This window comes from Pleurodeles waltl, chromosome 11, assembly GCF_031143425.1.
Source record: "Pleurodeles waltl isolate 20211129_DDA chromosome 11, aPleWal1.hap1.20221129, whole genome shotgun sequence".
Taxonomy (NCBI): Eukaryota; Metazoa; Chordata; class Amphibia; order Caudata; family Salamandridae; genus Pleurodeles; species Pleurodeles waltl.
In genome coordinates this window covers 28,249,817-28,268,596 of record NC_090450.1, presented here as the reverse complement: position 1 = coordinate 28,268,596, position 18,780 = coordinate 28,249,817, and the positions used below count along the sequence as shown (strand labels likewise).

At 45.1% G+C, this 18,780-nt stretch overlaps 1 protein-coding gene across 4 annotated transcripts in view; it reads left to right on the top strand.

The window, feature by feature from the left end:
- The window catches only part of RUBCN (rubicon autophagy regulator), a 186,231-nt gene that overhangs the window by 72,997 nt on the left and 94,454 nt on the right, over positions 1-18,780 (top strand). For all 4 annotated transcript variants that reach the window (XM_069212892.1, XM_069212890.1, XM_069212891.1 and 1 more), the window contains 2 exons: positions 12,259-12,374; positions 14,889-15,090. In XM_069212892.1, the coding sequence (XP_069068993.1) occupies positions 12,259-12,374; positions 14,889-15,090 (318 nt within the window). The remainder of the gene's footprint in view (positions 1-12,258; positions 12,375-14,888; positions 15,091-18,780) is intronic.

The window sequence follows — 18,780 nt, the reverse complement described above, 5'->3', positions numbered from 1 at the left end:
GAGGCCAAGTATCAGAAACCTCTCCCTCCAGTCGATCTATCCCAGGCCTGAATGGCAGGGGTCTGTCGTTCTGGATGCCTACGTTTTATAGCTGTCGCCTGGGGAATGCACAGATGTGCTCTTCCCTCCCACATCCAGTGGAATGGAGTTGAGTTTACAAGACACTCACAAAGCATTTTAGAATCTAGAAATGCCCACTTCTTAGAAGTGGTGTTTCTAGTGCATTACTAATGTAACCACCTTTACCATTAGAGGGAGTTTGTCACTCTGAGTCCAGTGATAACAAGCATTGTGAGGCTGCTCCTCTGTAATCCAGTATGACAGCCAGACCTAACGGGACTCTTGTCTCCCATGTTACCTTATGTGCAGAGCAGCTCTCATGGGCAGTGAGAAGACGCATGGGTGTTCCGCACCCTCTAGACACGTGCCCTGGCACACATACGAGCCTGCAGAGGCAGGATGGACACTTGGTCTTCAGCCACCACATTGGGTGAAAGTACTCCTATGCTGGTCTGCGCTATCGGGCTCAGCTACTACTTTAGATACCCGCATGCAAATGTTCACACCCTGGCAGGTGATGCCAAAAGCAGTATCTGCGTAGGAAACCACCAGTGTGCCGTATTCGCACACGGACTAGTTCCCCTTCCAGGTGGATGGAAGGATGGCACCCTGTTGCAGGTAGGCACCTCGAGTCTAGCTATGCCAAACTTGCTGTATATAAAACTACAATTGTGTAGGTGGGCACACCCTGGTCTATTGCACCAGGCTCTGTGCCTCTGAAGGTCCCCTGCTACGTGCATTTTCACAGTGCCAAGGTTCCAAAGGACCCCCCTAGGTGACCGGCCTATCCCATGGGTGTGGCCGACGACCACCCCCAGGCCCCTCTCTGAGATGGGACACCTAGGTGAGGGCCTCCCCTATCAGAGCAGAATACCGTTTGTGTACCTGCCCTACGCCTTCCACCTGCCCCATCTTCAGGGCTCTCCTGGTGAGGCATAAGGCTGGCTCAGGGGATGGCCCTTGCATTGAAGCTGCCACCCTAAATGCAGGCGCAGTAGCACCCCCTCTGCCAGCTGATCCAAGTGGGCCTACAAAGTGGTTGACAGGGTCTTCTAGGGGGTGGCACTCACAGTGCAACATCCCCCCTCGTAGCGCATCTCCAAGACCAACCTCAATCCTCTCAGATCAGCTACCACCATCAGAAACAGTGTGCTTGTGCCAGTGTCACTTTCCTCTCGGCAAAAATGTGGGGACTAATCTGAAGGACTTTCTATGCAAGGAATCTTTGATACACACTAGCAGGGTTGCAGAAAGCACATTTTATGTTAAACGTGGTATAGGCACAGTATCTGGTTTGTGAAAGTCACAAAGAATGTAATAATTTTTACGCATTTCATTTGTACACCCCGGTTCGTCGCAATCTTTGACTGGAGGCTGCATGGATCCTCTGTAACTCAATCATGTCTTGCCTGGTGGTGTTGGTGCAGTTACAAATTGCATATCTTCAGTGAACTGAAGGGTGTGTCTTGTGGTAGCGGTACACAGGATGCTAGCAGTGACCCCTGGTGAAGGAGAGGTAGTGGAACAGGCGAAGGATAGAAAGTCCTCTGTGGGCAGAGACTGCAGTGTCAGAGGCCGTGGGGACATAGAAGTAGCTGAGTGATGCTGCCTGGAGCGCACCATGACCAGCGATTGGGGTGGGGGGGTGGACCTCTGGCACTCTGCGTTTCAGCAGTGGTACATCCCGAAGGCCTCGCCTGGATAAAGGGTACAGCTCTGGCTGAGTCCTCCCTCGGGGAGCCTTGGAGAGCTTCACTTGCAATGTCTTTGATCTGTGGCTAGGTCAGGCAGTACCAAGATGGCTTCAAACTTGTCAAGACTACACAAAAGTCCTCAGTAAACGTACATAAAGACCCAGCCCGGAAAAGAAACTTCCACAGGGAGAAAAAAAATATTTTAGTTTGAAAACCCCCCACCTACCAGGGTTATCCCTAAGTGGCATGTTTCATCAATGGGTTTCTTCCCGTTCTGCTGCAGAATGTGCTGCGACCGACGGAATACGTGGGAGCACTGTTGGTTTTAACAATGTGCATACTAGTGAGGGATAGGAGGGGTTGGGGTCTTGCTCTTGGTCAACTTCTGCTGCAACTGAGCTGGAGTTTTGGGTATGGGTGTGCGAAATTCGAACAATTTGCTTTTGCTTAATTATGCAAAATTTCACCAAAGTAATGAGTAAACATGCAAAATTGACATTTGGCACTCTATTTGAGCGTGAAATGCGTGCTGGCATCTACTTCAAAAGCAAGGATGTGTTATGCGCTAAAAATAGTGCAAAAATAAAAATGTGCAGCGAACAACAGCACCTGGTCCTGTGCGTTTGCTGTCCGTTTTTACCATGAATAGCGCATAATTACACAATATGGCGTGATAGTCATTTTGGAAATTTTGCATAGCAGTAGTAACGCAAATGACAAATTCTGCTGCTTACGCTGACGTAACGCAAAGTTTGCCCTTCCCAGTTCTGTGCGGCGTAAAGCGTGTTATCAGTACAGCTACAAAGAGGCCTCTTTTTTTTTTTTCTTCCTTTTTTCTTCGAGTCTCCATATGTAACAAGAGACCGCAGCGACCAGTATTGGATGGACTAGTTCGTACAGACTCCCTCGAGGGGAAGCAGCTAAGCGCTCTGCCCGATCTAGTGCAGAAACGTTGTTTGTGTCAAATGATGAAAATAGGTACCTGGCTCGGGTCAGCTTTTATATGGAAATGGCGGCAGTGTGCAAACCAAGTAGAGAGTAAAATTCACAATTGCACTTGGATCTTGGAAGTGATCTAGTCTACTGTGTGTAGCGCTGGCCTTTGGTCGTAAAGCGCCCTGGGCTAATCCACATTGGGCACCCCCCCCGATCCACCCTCCCCTCATTCTTTTTTCTTATCTTTTATATCGAAGGTTTGAGAGGAGTAGGAGAAAAGGGAGGGGTGCACGAATAAGTAACGACAGAGAAAGACAAGCATTTGCAATTCCATGGGTTTTGCATTTGCTTGAGTTAGAGCTGTTGGCGTTGTAAATTCCTAACTGGACTTTTCTTGCCACATAAATTGGACACGGCAGTGTCTAGCTAGATGAAAAACACCTGAGGGAGGAGGGAATGTTACCAATAAGCAACACACGTAAACATAGCAACTTGGGCTTTTTTTTGCTGTGAGAATCAGTAAAACACATGGCAAGTGCGCTTTCCACCAAATACCCACTGGTGAGGGATACGGTGGAAATAATGCATGCGTGGCTATCTCAACCAGAAAACGATAAGTAACACATTAGTTGGCATAAGCGAGCCAATTCATGACTGCGAAGGAGAGATACAAAAGGAAAAAAGTTTGCTCGCAGTCAAACATATCCATGTAAGGGGGACGGTGCCCAAGGCGGTAACCAAACCACCCAAAGGGGGCAAACGTAAAGCATTTATCAATGACATCAAGTGATTTTTGAAAGGCAAGCCCACGAACGAGTGAAAATGCTGGGCGTGGTTAAAAGCCCACAATACTTACAACAGGTCAAAGCACTTGCGCGCTGGACCTAAAAACCAGAGAAAAAGCAGACAAGGGCACCAGCAGCCTTCTGGGAAAAAGAGCTTGAGGACACTTTTATTAGGGCCGAAGTTGATGGGAGGATGCTGCAGGGAGGTCCAGCGCCCCTCTGGCGGTCTGCGCCCTCGGCCGAGCCTTTGCACATGGTAAAGGCCTGGCTGTGTGCACCTTACTGTAGGTGTTTTTTTGGCCCATTTGGGACCAAGCATCCCTGTAGCTGTGGTACACTGCTTCCCTGTGATGGGAGGCATCCACGCACACTGGGTTTGTTTACAGGACCCAGAGATCTTCCAGCAATCGAAGGCTACTGTGAACTTGGCTCCTGCCAGGCCTGGACACAGGACATGGTGCATTGGGAGACATCCCACCTCCTTGGTAAAAGTGTTAGGGGCTGACCTGTTGAAACTCGCTTGATGCACGGGAGGGGGTCAAATAAATATTTCCGCTTCATTGAGGGGGCTCCTATTCAAAACCACGCGCATCACTTGTCTTACAAGGCAAGGTGAAGGGATTGGGGCTGGAGGGGGGCTCGAGGCAGGCAAAAATGGCAGGTTTGCCAGAATGATGAAATGAGGAGCAGGACAGAACATATCGACTGCATCAGTAACATTTCACACTCTAATCAAGCGTCTACGGATGGACAGTGAAGCAACAAGTTTACATTCAATAAAGACCTGTGAATACGGAGATTCTCTGCCCCCTTCAAAACATTCTGAAGGGGGCACCATTTTGCGTTGCGGCACAGCTAAATGGGGTATGGATGGTTTTAAGGTTTCGTTGCGAGGTGTCCATTTAAACATATATATATGTTCGATGGCATGTGTAGCTGCAGATACACATGCTGTGCATTATTATTATTATATATGTGTATTGTTATATGTATATATATGTATGTGTATATATATATGTATATATGTGTGTGTGTGTATACACACACACACACACACACACACACACACACACACACATATATATATATAAAATAATGGCTAGGGTGGTGTTCTCTGCAGTTTGGGATGTTATCATGATAAACCCTGGAGGAGTCCATACCCCCTCCCTCTGTAAGAGATGGATTACCAGAAGGGGTGCTCACTGACCGCTGCCTAGGTGTGTCTGTATTTGCTCCGCTTTACAACCCTGTAATTGGTCATTTCACCCCGACGCCCCCTGGCAGCCCCCCACAACCCTCTGCGGGGCGGAGAAGGCCCACAACGAGCATTGTTTGGCAGTAAAGGGGGGCGGGAGTGCCGGGAGGTTTAAACCGACCCCCGGGCCGCGGATCAGACCCACCAGGCCTCGGGCTTGGAGCCGCCACGCTGGCTCTCGGGGTCGGAAGTCTTCGAGACCACATCCATCGGAAGCTGCTCCGCGATGCCATGGGGCACCCCGGGAACCCTGGCCCAGGAGGTACGGCCCTTTCCGGGGCCCACTTGTTCCTGATGAAACTGCTTATAGCTTTTATTTACATTTGTCATTTTATTTATATATAGTGATTTCACCAAATGTTAGGGTTTTAGTTATTAAAGCCCACCGACACCCCCCGTGCTGAGGCCAGCGCTGCAATAAAAATAAAATAAAAAAATCTTAAGTACACGAGGACTGAATGTTCAACGATGTGCGTTTCCTCAATCAGTTACGCATACCGTGTGAAATATAATCTGCGACATTTTGTGCAGATTAGTGATATATTGTCACTTTTCACCAACAATTGAACTATTCAATTTAGTGTCACTCTCTCCTCGTCGTTCCACAGCACTTTGCTAAATTCAGTAGTTTTTTTGTGTTTCCAGACCCTCTTGTTTAAATTCTGAGTAGGCGTACCGGCAGGGGTGAAGTAGTGCCTCGGGGCTCTGAGGCTGGCCAAGTTTGTTTGGGCGCTTATTCTGAGGCCACTCGGAGTATTTGAAAGTAAAACAGTTTTCTGCATGTTTATTTACCGTGTGCAATTTCTCTAGTCCTCAGATTTTTACCACGAAGGCTTCTCAATGTAACGACTGTTTTTTATTCTTACACATTTTAAGACATTTTGCCTTATTAGGGCTCTGTGGTTCGCTTCTTTCAAACGGTTTAGCGTTTCCACTCGCCTACCTGTTCTGTTTTTTTTTTTTAGTCCTAAAGTTACTTCTGTGCCTCTAAAGTGTTTGTCAGGGAGTAGGGGCAGTGGCGGAGGCGGGGGGAGAGAGGTGGGCGAGGATGCCTACGTTTGCTCTGCACCCCCCTTTGTTGTCGTGTGCTTTGGGTGGCAGTGTCTGACAGCAGCGGGTTGGCATTAAGCAGGTGTTGGTCAGAGGGCCCTGTCTACCCCTCCAGGTGGATGTGGGGTCGTCCTGCTTGGAAGCATCGTCTGCAGGCACCAGGGTCGTGACTGGAGTGTAGATTGTGTGCCGAGGTGGAGTCTGTTCTCTACCGTGCTGCGCCCTCTCCATGTCTCGTCTCTGCAGGGATGGCGCTGTCCGCAGCCCCTTGTCTTCCACAGGATCACCAAAGATGTCTATACTGTGTTCACATGAGAATGAAACTCCCACTCCGCCAATATATACGAGATCTGCGAATCTTCGCATCCAGGGGCGTCGCCAACCTCGCTTTGGTAGTTGGTGTTCTATATGGGCCTCTTCTGTGCGCATCTCTGCAGACAAAAGCTCATCATTAACGCTGAAATATAGCGCCAAAAATAATAAAGTATGGATGAATGAGTAGGTCGATGAATGATTGGGTGAAAGGATGAGTGAATGATAGGTAGATGGACAGATGCGTGGATGGAAAAGGTAAGCGATGGAGGGGTGAGTGAGTGGATGGACAGGTCAGTGGATGGCAGAGTAAAGCGATGGATGGATGGATGAGTGAGTGGATGGACGAGTGAGTGGATGGACAGGTCAGTGGATGGCAGAGTAAAGCTAGGGGTGGATGGGTGTATGAGTGGATGGACAGGTCAGTGAATGGCAGAGTGCAGGGATGGATGGATGAGTGAGTGGTTGACAGGTCAGTGGCATAGTGCGGGGATGGATAGCTCGAGTGCAGGTGAAAGGAAGGCAGACTACACGGATGGTTGGATGAGTGGGTGTAAAGATGAGTGAACAGAAGACAGAGTGAATGGATGATGTATGGATGGCTGGAAGAATTGACGAATGGATGGATAAATGGCAGAGTGGATAAGTGGATGGCCGAATAAATAAATGAATGAATGGATGGCAACATAAGTGAATGTATGGCAGAGTGGATGGATTGATAAATGAATGGTTAGATGGATGGCAGAGAGTATGGATGGGACGAGTGGATGGCAGAGTGAAAGGTTGAATGGCAGAGGGGATTGATGTATAGCAGAGTGGATGAATGAGTGGTTGGATATCAGAATGGATGGATTGGTGAATGACAGTGGATGGATGGTAGAATAGAAGGATGGAAAGGTGGATGGATGGTAGAGTGGATAGCAGAGTGGATAGCAGAGTGGATGGATGGATGGATGGCAAAGTGAATAGATGATCCATTGATGTATGGCAGAGTGGATTGATGGGAGGCGGAGTAGATGGATGAATGGTAGAGTTGATGGATTGATGGAAAAATGGCAGTGAATGGATGAGTGGATGGCAGACTGCAGAGATGGATGTTTCAATAGCAGAGTGGATGAACGGATGACAAAGTAGATGGGTGGCAGAGTGGATTAATCGATGGGTGGCAGAGTGGATGGATGGCAAATTGGTTGGATGAATGAATGGAATGGGAAATATTGAATGGTGGATGGTTGAATGGCAGAATGTAAAGATGAAATAGTGGCTATCAGTAGGTGGATGGAAGGGTGGAAGAATAAATAGATGCATGAATGGAAGAGTCTAGGAGCTTGTTCGGGGGGGGGGGGGTTCACACTTGCTTTGCTTGGAAGGAGGCATCAGCGCGTTACTTTGAAGTGGGGGCTATTTTAATTTTCTGGCTACTCCCTGTCCCGAATCTTTGTCTGTAATTGGGAATCCTAAGCACATCTCTCCATAATAAAAGCTCAGTCGAGGATTTGGAGATGTGTAGAGTTATCGGTTTATGTTCAAGTTACGCCGGCTTCCTGGCGCTTCTCTTCCTTGCTCTCACAGCCCACCCTTCCATGGGGCGCTGCTCTAATCGCGCCATCTAACAGTGGAGGGGCAGCTACCCCTTACACCTGGGGCAAGGATGCCAGTTGGGGCATCCCTTCTTGGGGCATACCTAGGGGTAATAGTCAAGACCCCTCTCCAGTATGGGAGAGCCTGGTCTTGCACAGATGCTGCCAAAATGAAAATCACCGGGGGGGGGGGGACTTCAGAGGTCTAGATGGAAAAATGTAACTGGCCTCAGCGGGACATAATATTCAGGAACTTTCGTCTATGCAGTGTTTGTCGTTGTTCAGTAGCCCTGCGATGGTGTAGTGGGTGGAGGATATTCACTCAAAATATGGGGCACCCGCCCATTTCAGCTTGAGGCTTCATTTGTTTGCAGTTTCCTCCCCTGTGGTGGTAGGGTGTAGACCATCTACCGACTAAAGCATAATTCTCTCCTTGTTTACCACCTTTCTCTAGGGTAGGCCCCCCTTTCTAGAGCATAAGTAGTCAGAACCCTGTGAGAACTCTCCGCTCTGTTCTGATCGCCAAAGTCCACCAGGCACGCGACCTCAAATGATCTGAACCATCACTATACAATAGCAACATCTTTTTAGGTTTGCACTAGAGAGGTCACACACCTGAGCATTGTGAATACTATCCTTAAATTATGCAGAAGAGTTTAAAAAAAGGTCTCACACAGCCTCTCCTGGGTTTTAAGGCCTTTGAATCTTTATCCAGACCACGTAAATGAGAATTCCTGTCTCTGTTTCCTCATCCATGCACAGAGGACCATTTTAGCATTTTAGATTCTGAAAAGCCTGGAACATTGCCATAGTTCTGCAAGGTCAAATTGGCTAGATGGAAATGCAGATGCAAATTTTCGAGGAGTTACAAAGGTCCTCAGTCCAAAAAGCTTTATGCCCTTCAGCTCTTCCCCCCACTCTCTTTAAAATACGGTATAGTATCTCCCTTAAGTCATCAACCACAAATTTGTCACTGTAAAAGCCCGGACTATTTGTTCGGAAGGATGTGAGTTTTACTCAAGTGATAAGTCCCACAATCCTGTAAGGTGAAACGCGCTGTTTTTAGTTTAAACTTGGGCTCAACCCCTACCAGTTATGACACAGAGCAGATAGGTTTGAGTTGGGAAAGTGTGGACAATATTTAGCTATACTAAAACAATAAAAGAAAGTCAGAACTAATCTAAGGAAAAATCCTCAGCCAATTTCTAAACATTAAGAAAAATGACACCAAAAGGACTAAAATCCAATACAGGTCTCCTAAGGTCCATTTTAAGTCAGTGAAATTCCTAGACTCCCCTAAACTGCCCTGCTTTGGTTAAGCTGGGTCACATTCCATCCTAAGCATCCTGCTAGGCTCAAGCACTTGTCTCCGCTCTGAGAGGAGTGTTTCACACCTTGAAAGTGGCAGTCACAGGCCAACTGCGGGCAGGCTAATTCTAATTATCCGCACGGGCTGTAGTCACAAAACTATACCTATATAAAAAGTACGTTTCCTGTATATTTATCAAAATCCATCCTCGCCATTCAATTGGATCTTTTAATAAGTAATAAAAACAGCGATTGAACCAACTCTGTAGCTTATTCCAGGTTAAAGATAACAGAATTAGCATATTAATTGTATTTGAGCTTTTCGTAATAGAATCTACATCCCCACTAGCAAATAACTTTTAGGGACTAGTCCCAGTACGGATATGCAAACATTAAATTCTTACAGATTCTGCTTTTAAATACCAAACACCACTCCCTGTGGGGTACAACACCTGCTTAGGAATCACTTAATATTTAAAAGTAAGGGGGGGTTACCCCTTGTCTATAGTTTTATTTTGAAAGGTTTGTTTGCAGGTTTAAGAGCTACAAGATTCAGGTCACACATGTAGGCCCAAAGCAATGTTTTCCTTGTCAGGCTTGTCAATGGCACAATTGGTGCGGCAGTCCACAGGTGACATTTAACTTTCTATGCCAGTGTTGTATTTTCTTACACCAATAACTATGGCCATACTGGTAAGTTAAAATATAAATTGGGGATTAATCGATTTTACCATGTTTTAGGTCGGAGCACAGACACTGGGGACTGGACACTAGCACACCAGTACGTAGAGTTAGCAATGTATAGCATAAGTCCACAAAAATTTGGGATAACCGGACAAAAAGAGTCAATTTCGCAGAGTCCCTGTGTCCTTTTTTTGGAAGGTGGATGTGTGATGTGTCAGAAGGAACAGTCCCTGGTCAGAAGTTTATGAAACGTTAACATATAGATACTCCGATTACTTTTCAGATTTCAAAGCTATTCACCAGGTGCTTTTCCAGTGTAGGGGTTGGGTCAGAGTTTTTGGTTCACAGTGACCGCATCCTGGTTTTTCTCCATTAAACCTAGCAAGGGGCTCCGGCTCCACTCTTTCCTCTTTGGCTACAAAGGTTTGAAAATGGACATTACATCTAAACATCTCCCTTGGTGCCATACGTTTTTGGGTTGAGATAATGAACGTAAAGTCAGACAGGCTCCAGGATGTATTATCCTGTAGACAGATCGGAGTGAAACCTTTGACAGAGGCCTGAAAAGTCTAACTTATTAGAAGGCAGTGATCACTAGGCTTCACAGGAGGTCGAGGTATGCCTTTATAGTGCACCCTAGCAGAGAATTCTCTGTTCAAAAAACACCTGTTGCCACATTCGTTGTCATTTTCCTACCATTTTATTGCAGGTTTTACTGTACACAGCTGTCCTTCAATTGTTGCTACTGCCAACCATCTAGTTTACTTGATATAACGCCCCCTTGAATCATTTCCCAGCTGACTGGACCAGCCAGAGCACCCTCTTTTTGAGATGCTCCCATTTCTATTTTTGGGAGGTGGGTTTTGGTTAGAGATGTAGGAGAATACTGAAGCAGGTGTATTGCAATCCCTTTGCCTAGTGTAGGAGTCTGGGAGAGGCAAGGCAGGTGAAAATGCATTTTTTTTGTAAGTCCTGTATGGCTGTTTAATTCACCGCTTTTGTTCCTCTTTGAGAAGCAAAACTTTTTTATACCTCCCTAAGTTCTCCTTTGGCTTCCGAACTACCCGTCATCTGATTTAATTGACTAAATAATGCAGTATTTAGACCCTGTCTTTGCCGCCAGGTGTTATTAACTGTTTTGATTCATATCTCGCCCTCAGAAGGTGCCACACTATTTGTTTCCTTTGTATATCATTATTTTTAACAGGCTTATTGTATGTCTATAAGCACCTATTCATTGTAAATAATTTAGTCCTCTTCTGGTTGGACTGAGATTCACTGTGTACGATTGTTGACGGGGGAGTGTTGGGGGGGGGCGACTTTCAAACTGCTCACGCATGCTTTGACCAAGCCGTTGTTGGAAAGTCAAAAGTATGACAGTAATACTTGGCCAAACCAGTTGCAGCGCAGTGGTAGTCGGGGTCTTGGGACAGTAGTGGTACAGAACATTATCCACGATGGGTAATGCCCAACAAAATCTTAAGTGCCTCTGAATGTGGAGAGTAGGCCTGTCGGTGGTGTCAGGCACAGGTGACCCGGTTATTCTGTCCTTTCCTGGAGATCCACCATCACAAGAGCGGTTCTGCCAGGGGAGAGCTGGTCAACTAACCTACGCTCAGGTGAGAAGGCCAGGATTGACAATCACCTAATCTTAGTTTGCTTGACAAAGATTACTCTCTGAAGTCCAAAGAAGTCTAGGCATGTGACCTGGTCTTTTCCAGAGAAGGACCTTCAACAGTTTTATTGTTTCTGGAAAAAGTTATGCCGCTTAATTTCTCCTTTTCCTTTGAAGGCTTGAGGGATTGCTGCATCTTCATTGGTCATAACCATTCAACATATTCTTGGCTTCTATGTCAAGTCTCACGGCCCGCCACATCGTACATGGTCCTTTTCTGAGAAGTGTCAGTCCGGCTGACCATTCTTGACAATATTCTCCCATCTAACCTAGACTTGAATGCATTGAATAATGTGTTTTTTTTATTTTTTTATTTCAGTTTAGTAGGCTACACATCCATATGAACACGTACATTAATCCATTCATAATAAATAATAAGTATGACATATTGCATAATAAAATTACCCTGCCTGGTAAAAGGCTCTTGACATCCTTCATAAAATCCTTTTAAAAGCTCACATTGCAGTTAATAGATCTGCAGACAATTTTTACAGGATCCCTTGCAATTTGTTAAATAAGAAGCGATGAATTATTATTTTAAAAATAATAAAGAAAACACACACCCAAATCAAAGGTAATACAGGAATAATCCCCCTTCCAGAAAGAAACCTCCACTGAAGGAATCCCAGCTACAGACAATCTACAATTGAGCCAAGTGAACACTTACTTGGTGTAAGCTGGGCTGTTGCAATACCCTGTAACAGAACATAAAACACTCACATTGTTCATTTTAGGAATGGGATAGTGTCACATCCGTTATTCCCTTTCTCCCCAACTCCGAGTGGCTGAAAGAGCATCATTTGTTATGAACACTTAGTATTTCACTCCTCATAGTGTGTCCTCGTTCACCTGACATCTGCTGGGATGTAGGTGGGCTGAGCAGCTGGTGGTGATGTTCTCTGTCTTCCCTCCTTTGCAGAAGGCTCCCACTACCTCAGCTCCGGGGAGGGCATGTTCCGGAGGCCATCCGAGGGGCAGTCCCTAATCAGTTACCTCTCCGAGCAGGACTTTGGAAGCTGTGCAGACCTTGAAAAGGTAAGGAGGAGTGGAGGATCCTGGATACATTGTGCACTTGAGCCTGTCATTGCAGCTTTCACCTGGCATGTATTTCTACCCATTCTCCATAGAACGGGCTGTGTGGGATGGCTGCAGGGCAGAGCAGTGACATAGAGGGGTCAGAAAAAGCCAAATGGATCATCAGATGTTATTAATGTAATGAGATTTCTTTTACAGCCACGCAGGAAGTACGTAATAGATTCCTTTGAAAACCTGTAAGACATATGGGTAAAATGTTAGCAGAGCTGTTGTTTGACATAGGTTATAGAAGCCTTTCCAAATGTCAAAACTTGCTAAAGTGCAGTAGTTGATCCTGTGTCTCTGGGACGAGCAGCTTCACAGAAACTAGTTTACAAACCGGTAATTTTCTTGTGATCTGTAAGAACGCACCTTCCACGTACCTTATGTGGACATAACAGCTGCTACATTAACACAACACGCAAAACCTCACACATGATTGCTACAATATCTCACTCATCTTTTGTATGCTTTAAGCTAAACAAATACACAACTATTTATGTCAAGGCCACAGTCAGACCCTTCTAATCTGCTCGTTCTCTCCTCCCTGGTGCTACACCATAGAATGTAGAGAGCAATAAGTTAAAAAATAAACTTTAAGTATGTTTGTCAATTCTCCTCACATACAAGATCTGACTGTGTCTCTGCCATGCTGTTTACATGCCGTTTACCCTTTATAGACACTCATCCCAACCACTCAACATCTTGGACAGGCCACTCTGTGTAATAGACTGTGCCCTTAAAAAGTAGCTTTCCGTATGGACCATAGCCTGCATCTACGTCTTGAGCATCGTCACAGAATGACAGGCTTAAATGGCCAATAATTATGGCCAGGGTGCCCCAGGGGAATGATTTGTCCCCACCCACTGGCTGTAATTGCAGCTTTCAGCTTGGTTTCCCCCTAATGCCACCCCACTAGACGGTGCAGCTGGCGAAATGTTGCAGACATTGTAATAGTATAGAAATGGCATTATTAATGAGTGATACACAGTATGTTATCCATGGATGTGGCATAAACTGATATCTAAATGCAGGGAGTTGTACTTTCTCCTGCTTTTTTTCCTGGCTCTCGGTCTAAGTGTCACCCCCACTTACTGAAGCATCTGTAAAGAGAATATGTATAGTTAAAAAAAAGATGTACATATCCCAACTCGTTGAGGCTGTACCATGTGGCTCACAGGGAATATCCTTCCTTATCTTGGGCCCCAGACATATCTTTAAAGGACCATCATGTTATCCCATATTGGTTATGTTGATTATACATTTACCTTGCAGCAGGTGCCATGGGTCCAGACCGAGGCAGTAGAAGCATCCTTCACGTCAACCCCAGAGTGTATTTCACCCGGACTCTTTGTCAGTTTGCTGGCTTGCGGCATAGCAGCTCGTGCTGTCCAATGCTGATGCTATGACCACCATAGGTGTCTGGAAATGGGGACAACTGTGTCTGCATAAACATTTACCAGCTACAGACCCAATTTGGGTGCCATTTTCTTCATTGTACTCTGCCCTCTAAATATTCAAAATTCAAACAGGTCCATGCGGGAGGACTTGGTAATGTCATTCCCAGAATGCCACAGAGCCTCAGCCACCAGGCTTTACAGAAACATTTTAAAACAAAACCTTTTAAAAATGTTAATTCTGACCTAGCCACAGCTGTGTTTCACCAGCCTTATGTAATAAAAAAAACATAAGTAGAAAAATGCATACATATATACATACAAATAGAGCCCTTGAGTTTGCCCTCTTCATCCACTAATCTGTTCATTTGCCCTTCGCATTTTGCCTCCACTCACTACAGCACTTGGCATGTCAGTCTTCCACTACAGTCATTCGCTCTCTTGCATTATAAGGGACAGCATTTAGTCTGATCAGAAGTGCGCCGCTGCCAAAACAGAAGTGTAGTTCAGTGCTAGAGCTCCAAGTACAATACTTTAATTTGCCAATTATTTTTTCGATGTATTCTTTAACCTTTATTGTAAAACAAGCCATATATCCTCAGGACACAGTAATTCTACAACAATAGTACATTATTTGTGCCAATAAGAATCAGAATTCCCTGTGATGTGCATGAAAACTGAAAAGGGTTTCTTGACCAGTGCTAAGAACAGATGCCTGGCATCCCACAGATCTGTTAAACGTGTATGCAGTGCTTTTAAAAAAAAAAAAAAAAGTAGAACTATAGGGCTGCCACTTTCAGCCAGTGGCTTTTTGTTCCTTTATTGTGGCATGTGCGTCTAAAAAAATTAATAAATAACCGTCGCACCAGCCTTCCAAGGCCAGCCATAATGACTTTGCTCGTATTTTAATTGAACTATTTATTGGCACACCTTTTAAATTTTCACTCACTTGTCCTGAAATTGACAGTGGAATTCAAAGGCAGAATATATGTGCATGTGGTCACTTGACAGTTTTGGTTGTATATGATCTACCTCCAATTCTTTTTACTGATGCCACAAACTGCACTGTTGCTTCCAGGAAAATGCGCACTTCAGCATCTCGGAGTCGTTAATTGCAGCTATTGAGCTGATGAAGTGCAACATGATGACCCGGCAGCTGCAAGAGGAAGAAGAGGACAGTGACAAAGAAATCCAAGAGCTGAAGCAGAAGATCCGCATGCGAAGGCAGCAGATCCGGACCAAGCGCGCCCTCCCTGACCGCGGAGACATGACATCGGATGGTGAGAACCTCTTGCATGAAAATAGTTGATAACCGATGGGTCATTTTGCAGCCTTGAATCCTCTACTGGTTTGTGCTGTGTATGTTTATGCAATTAATTGGTTTGGTATGTAAACTTTCTCAGAAAAGTAATAGTTTCATTTTTTGGGCATTGGCTATGGTCATATTATTCACCTTGTTCCATAGTATGACCATTGAACATCTTCTCGCCTGGTGGATTTTGAAGCAGAAAGTGGAGCTGAGGGTATTTTTTAACTTCAGCAACAGATTAACTAGGATGAGTGACTGAGAATTTCAGAGGAAGATGGAAGATTCTGTCTCCACATCAACAGCAGCAAAGAGATTTTTTTTTTTATTTTTTTTAGATGTGATGACGTCAAAAGACAGGGTTTTGTCACGATATTTAGCTGTGGGAAAAGCCGGGTTGGAAATGGCTGTTTACTATTTTGATTTTCCCTCTATAGCTTTCTTCTTCTTTCCAGCTTTGTAGAGAATATTGTTTGAGTTTTTCTCCAACTCGCATTAAAAACTTCGCAAATAAAGATGTGCACCAGGTTTGCAATGTACACTTCCCTTTTGAACATAAGGCGGGAAGGATGCAATCCTTGCTGAAACTAAAACATGAAAACTGGAGAAAATCAGTGTAGAGTGCAGCATTCAAAGCAGAAGTTGGACACCATCATGGCTTGGTCAGCGGGCCAGCTACCCAAGATATGGGTTTTGAATGTAAAGAAGTATGTGGGGCAAATTCCCGACTCATGTGTTGAAGGGATGAAATTGATATTAAAGATAAAACACCCCAACTTTTTCCTGAAGGATACTTTTCAACACTGAAAATGCTTCACCCAAGAATTACCCTGTCTGACATACCTTCTGAGCTGAAAAGATCGGCCCCCAAAGGAAAAGTTTAATCATTTAGTTTCATTGATGTCAAAAAACTTTGATTTGGTCCAAGGAATAAAGCAAGTGGATATATTTAGTTTCCTAAACAACGTGTCCACATGGTTGAGATAAAAAAACATGAATGCAGCAAAAAAATAGTCCATGATCCTTGTTCAAAGGACAGTTGGCGTCCAGAGAACCAGAAGAAGCAACTAACTCTGAAAAAACAAAGACATCTCGCACTGATGTTGGAGCCATCACAAAAGTTTTTGGCATTGCTAAACTGAAGCAACACCACTGCGTTAAAATCGAGCCACTGCCTTATAAACCGAAACGATTTTATGAAGCTTTACACTCCTACAAATCCCAAAGAAATAGAGAGAAAAGAAGAGACTTCAAAATTAAATGGTTAAAGACACAAACAGGCCAACCAAACATAGTGCACATGAAGAAGAATTAGATGATTCTGATCCCGCAGCACATAATTTGTAGCTGGAACAATTTGTTCACAAGCACAGTGAGGATGAGGAGAAGATGTCGGAGAGTATAAGAACTGATTCCCCAGAAAGAGATGCTAATAGTGACCCAACTAGGCCTTCACCACAAGATGATTTAGTCAACGTACTCTGTAGATACAAGAAGGGCAGCTTGTGTTTAGTTTCAAGAGGAAGATGAATATTCTTGGTTCCCACTAGAAACACCAACTCCAGTACTAAAGATAACCAGTTGCTGCTTGTGCATTCTAGCAGAGTGAAGTGGCTTTAAAGCTTAGGAACTCCAATGATTGAAACAAAACGTATTGTTCCCTCCAGGACCCTCCAAGTACTTAAACCAATGTAGAAGCTGTTTCTGTCAGAGTATCATCAGGCAGGCCTCAAACTCTAACTTGGAAGACAGCCCCTCACCAGGTAAAAAGTGGACACTTCTGAGTGGGTTGGTGAATAAGCTAGAGAAGGCTGCCGTGCATTTGGAAATTCAAAGCTACTTTTGATAAGAAAAGATCCCAGCAGTGTGAGGTAATAGAAAATATGCTGCAGCTAATTTGTGAAGAACAAAAGCAAACGGCGAAAGCATTAGTGGTGAGAGAGAGGAAAAGGCTCAACCTCTTTTAGATGCTGAGGCCTCTCTCTCCTCCCATTATCGAGCTGGATATGAATGAAATGGAAACTGTTGACTTGTCTTCCAAGTCTAGTAAGTGAATAAAAATGAACTTTAACTTCCAGGTCTATTAGGTGGTTCTCTACCCGACCTATTCTGCTGTCGACCGCACTTTCCTCTTGTGGGACTGTGCGTCTGACCTTTTTTAGGGTCGAGCCTGCGTCGCTTGCGCATGTGTTTCGCTTGCGAGACGCTTTAGGAGTTAGAAAAGGGCTCGGAGCCCCGTTCACGTCACGGCAGTTGTCTTTCATTGGTTCGTGGGCTTGCCTGTTAAAATCTGCATGCTTTCTTTAGAGGAAGGCACGCATACGTCATGCGTTTTCCGGTGGTTAGCCCTCCTCGAGCGCAGCTGTTTCCCACAAGGTTTGTGGACTACTTTTTATCTTTTGTTCGCAGCGCGATTTCGCTTGGCAGAAGTCGAGCGCTTTGGATAACATCAACCCTGTTATATAGTTAATTGCACTTTTGCCAGTTGCGTAGATAATTGCACTTTTGCTGATAGGTTTTATTACGAGTGAACTGTAGCAGCGCGATCGTGCTGTTTTTTTTTTTTTTTTCTCTCAATGTGGAAAGAAAATCCAGTTGGGAGTTTACAACTGCTAATAGCTGTAACTCGGAGAAATGCGAGACCCTACTGCATTGCAAATGCTTGTTCTCATGTTAAAGTCTTCTGTTGGGTATGCTTGACAGAGTTACAACAAACCATACCACAGCCCCACCCACAATTGTTAATGTCTTTATGGGGTGCCACCTGTAGGAAGTTGGCTCTGTATGTGCTATTTCAAAGTAGGGAATAGAATGCACAGAGTCCAAGGGTTCCCCTTAGAGGTAAGATAGTGGCAAAAAGAGATAATACTAATGCTCTATTTTGTGGTAGTGTGGTCGAGCAGTAGGCTTATCAAAGGAGTAGTGTTAAGCATTTGTTGTACATACACACAGGCAATAAATGAGGAACACACACTCAGAGACAAATCCAGCCAATAGGTTTTGTTATATAAAAATATATTTTCTTAGTTTATTTTAAGAACCACAGGTTCAAATTCTACATGTAATATCTCATTTGAAAGGTATTGCAGGTAAGTACTTTAGGAACTCTGAATAATTACAGTAGCATATATACTTTTTACATAAAACACATTTAGCTGTTTTAAAAGTGGACACAGTGCAATTTTCACAGTTCCTGGGGGAGGTAAAGTATTGTTAGTTTTAGCAGGTAAGTAAATTACCTACAAGGTTCAGTTTTGGGTCCAAGGTAGCCCACCGTTGGGGGTTCAGAGCAACCCCAAAGTTACCACACCAGCAGCTCAGGGCCGGTCAGGTGCAGAGGTCAAAGAGGTGCCCAAAACACATAGGCTTCAATGGAGAGAAGGGGGTGCCACGGTTCCAGTCTGCCAGCAGGTAAGTACCCGCGTCTTCGGAGGGCAGACCAGGGGGGTTTTGTAGGGCACCGGGGGGGACACAAGTCCACACAGAAAGTACACCCTCAGCAGCGCTGGGGCGGCCGGGTGCAGTGTGCGAACAAGCGTCGGGTTCTCTGTAGGTTTCAATGGGAGACCAAGGGGTCTCTTCAGCGGTGCAGGCAGGCAAGGGGGGGGGGCCCTCGGGGTAGCCACCACCTGGGCAAGGGAGAGGGCCTCCTGGGGGTCACTCC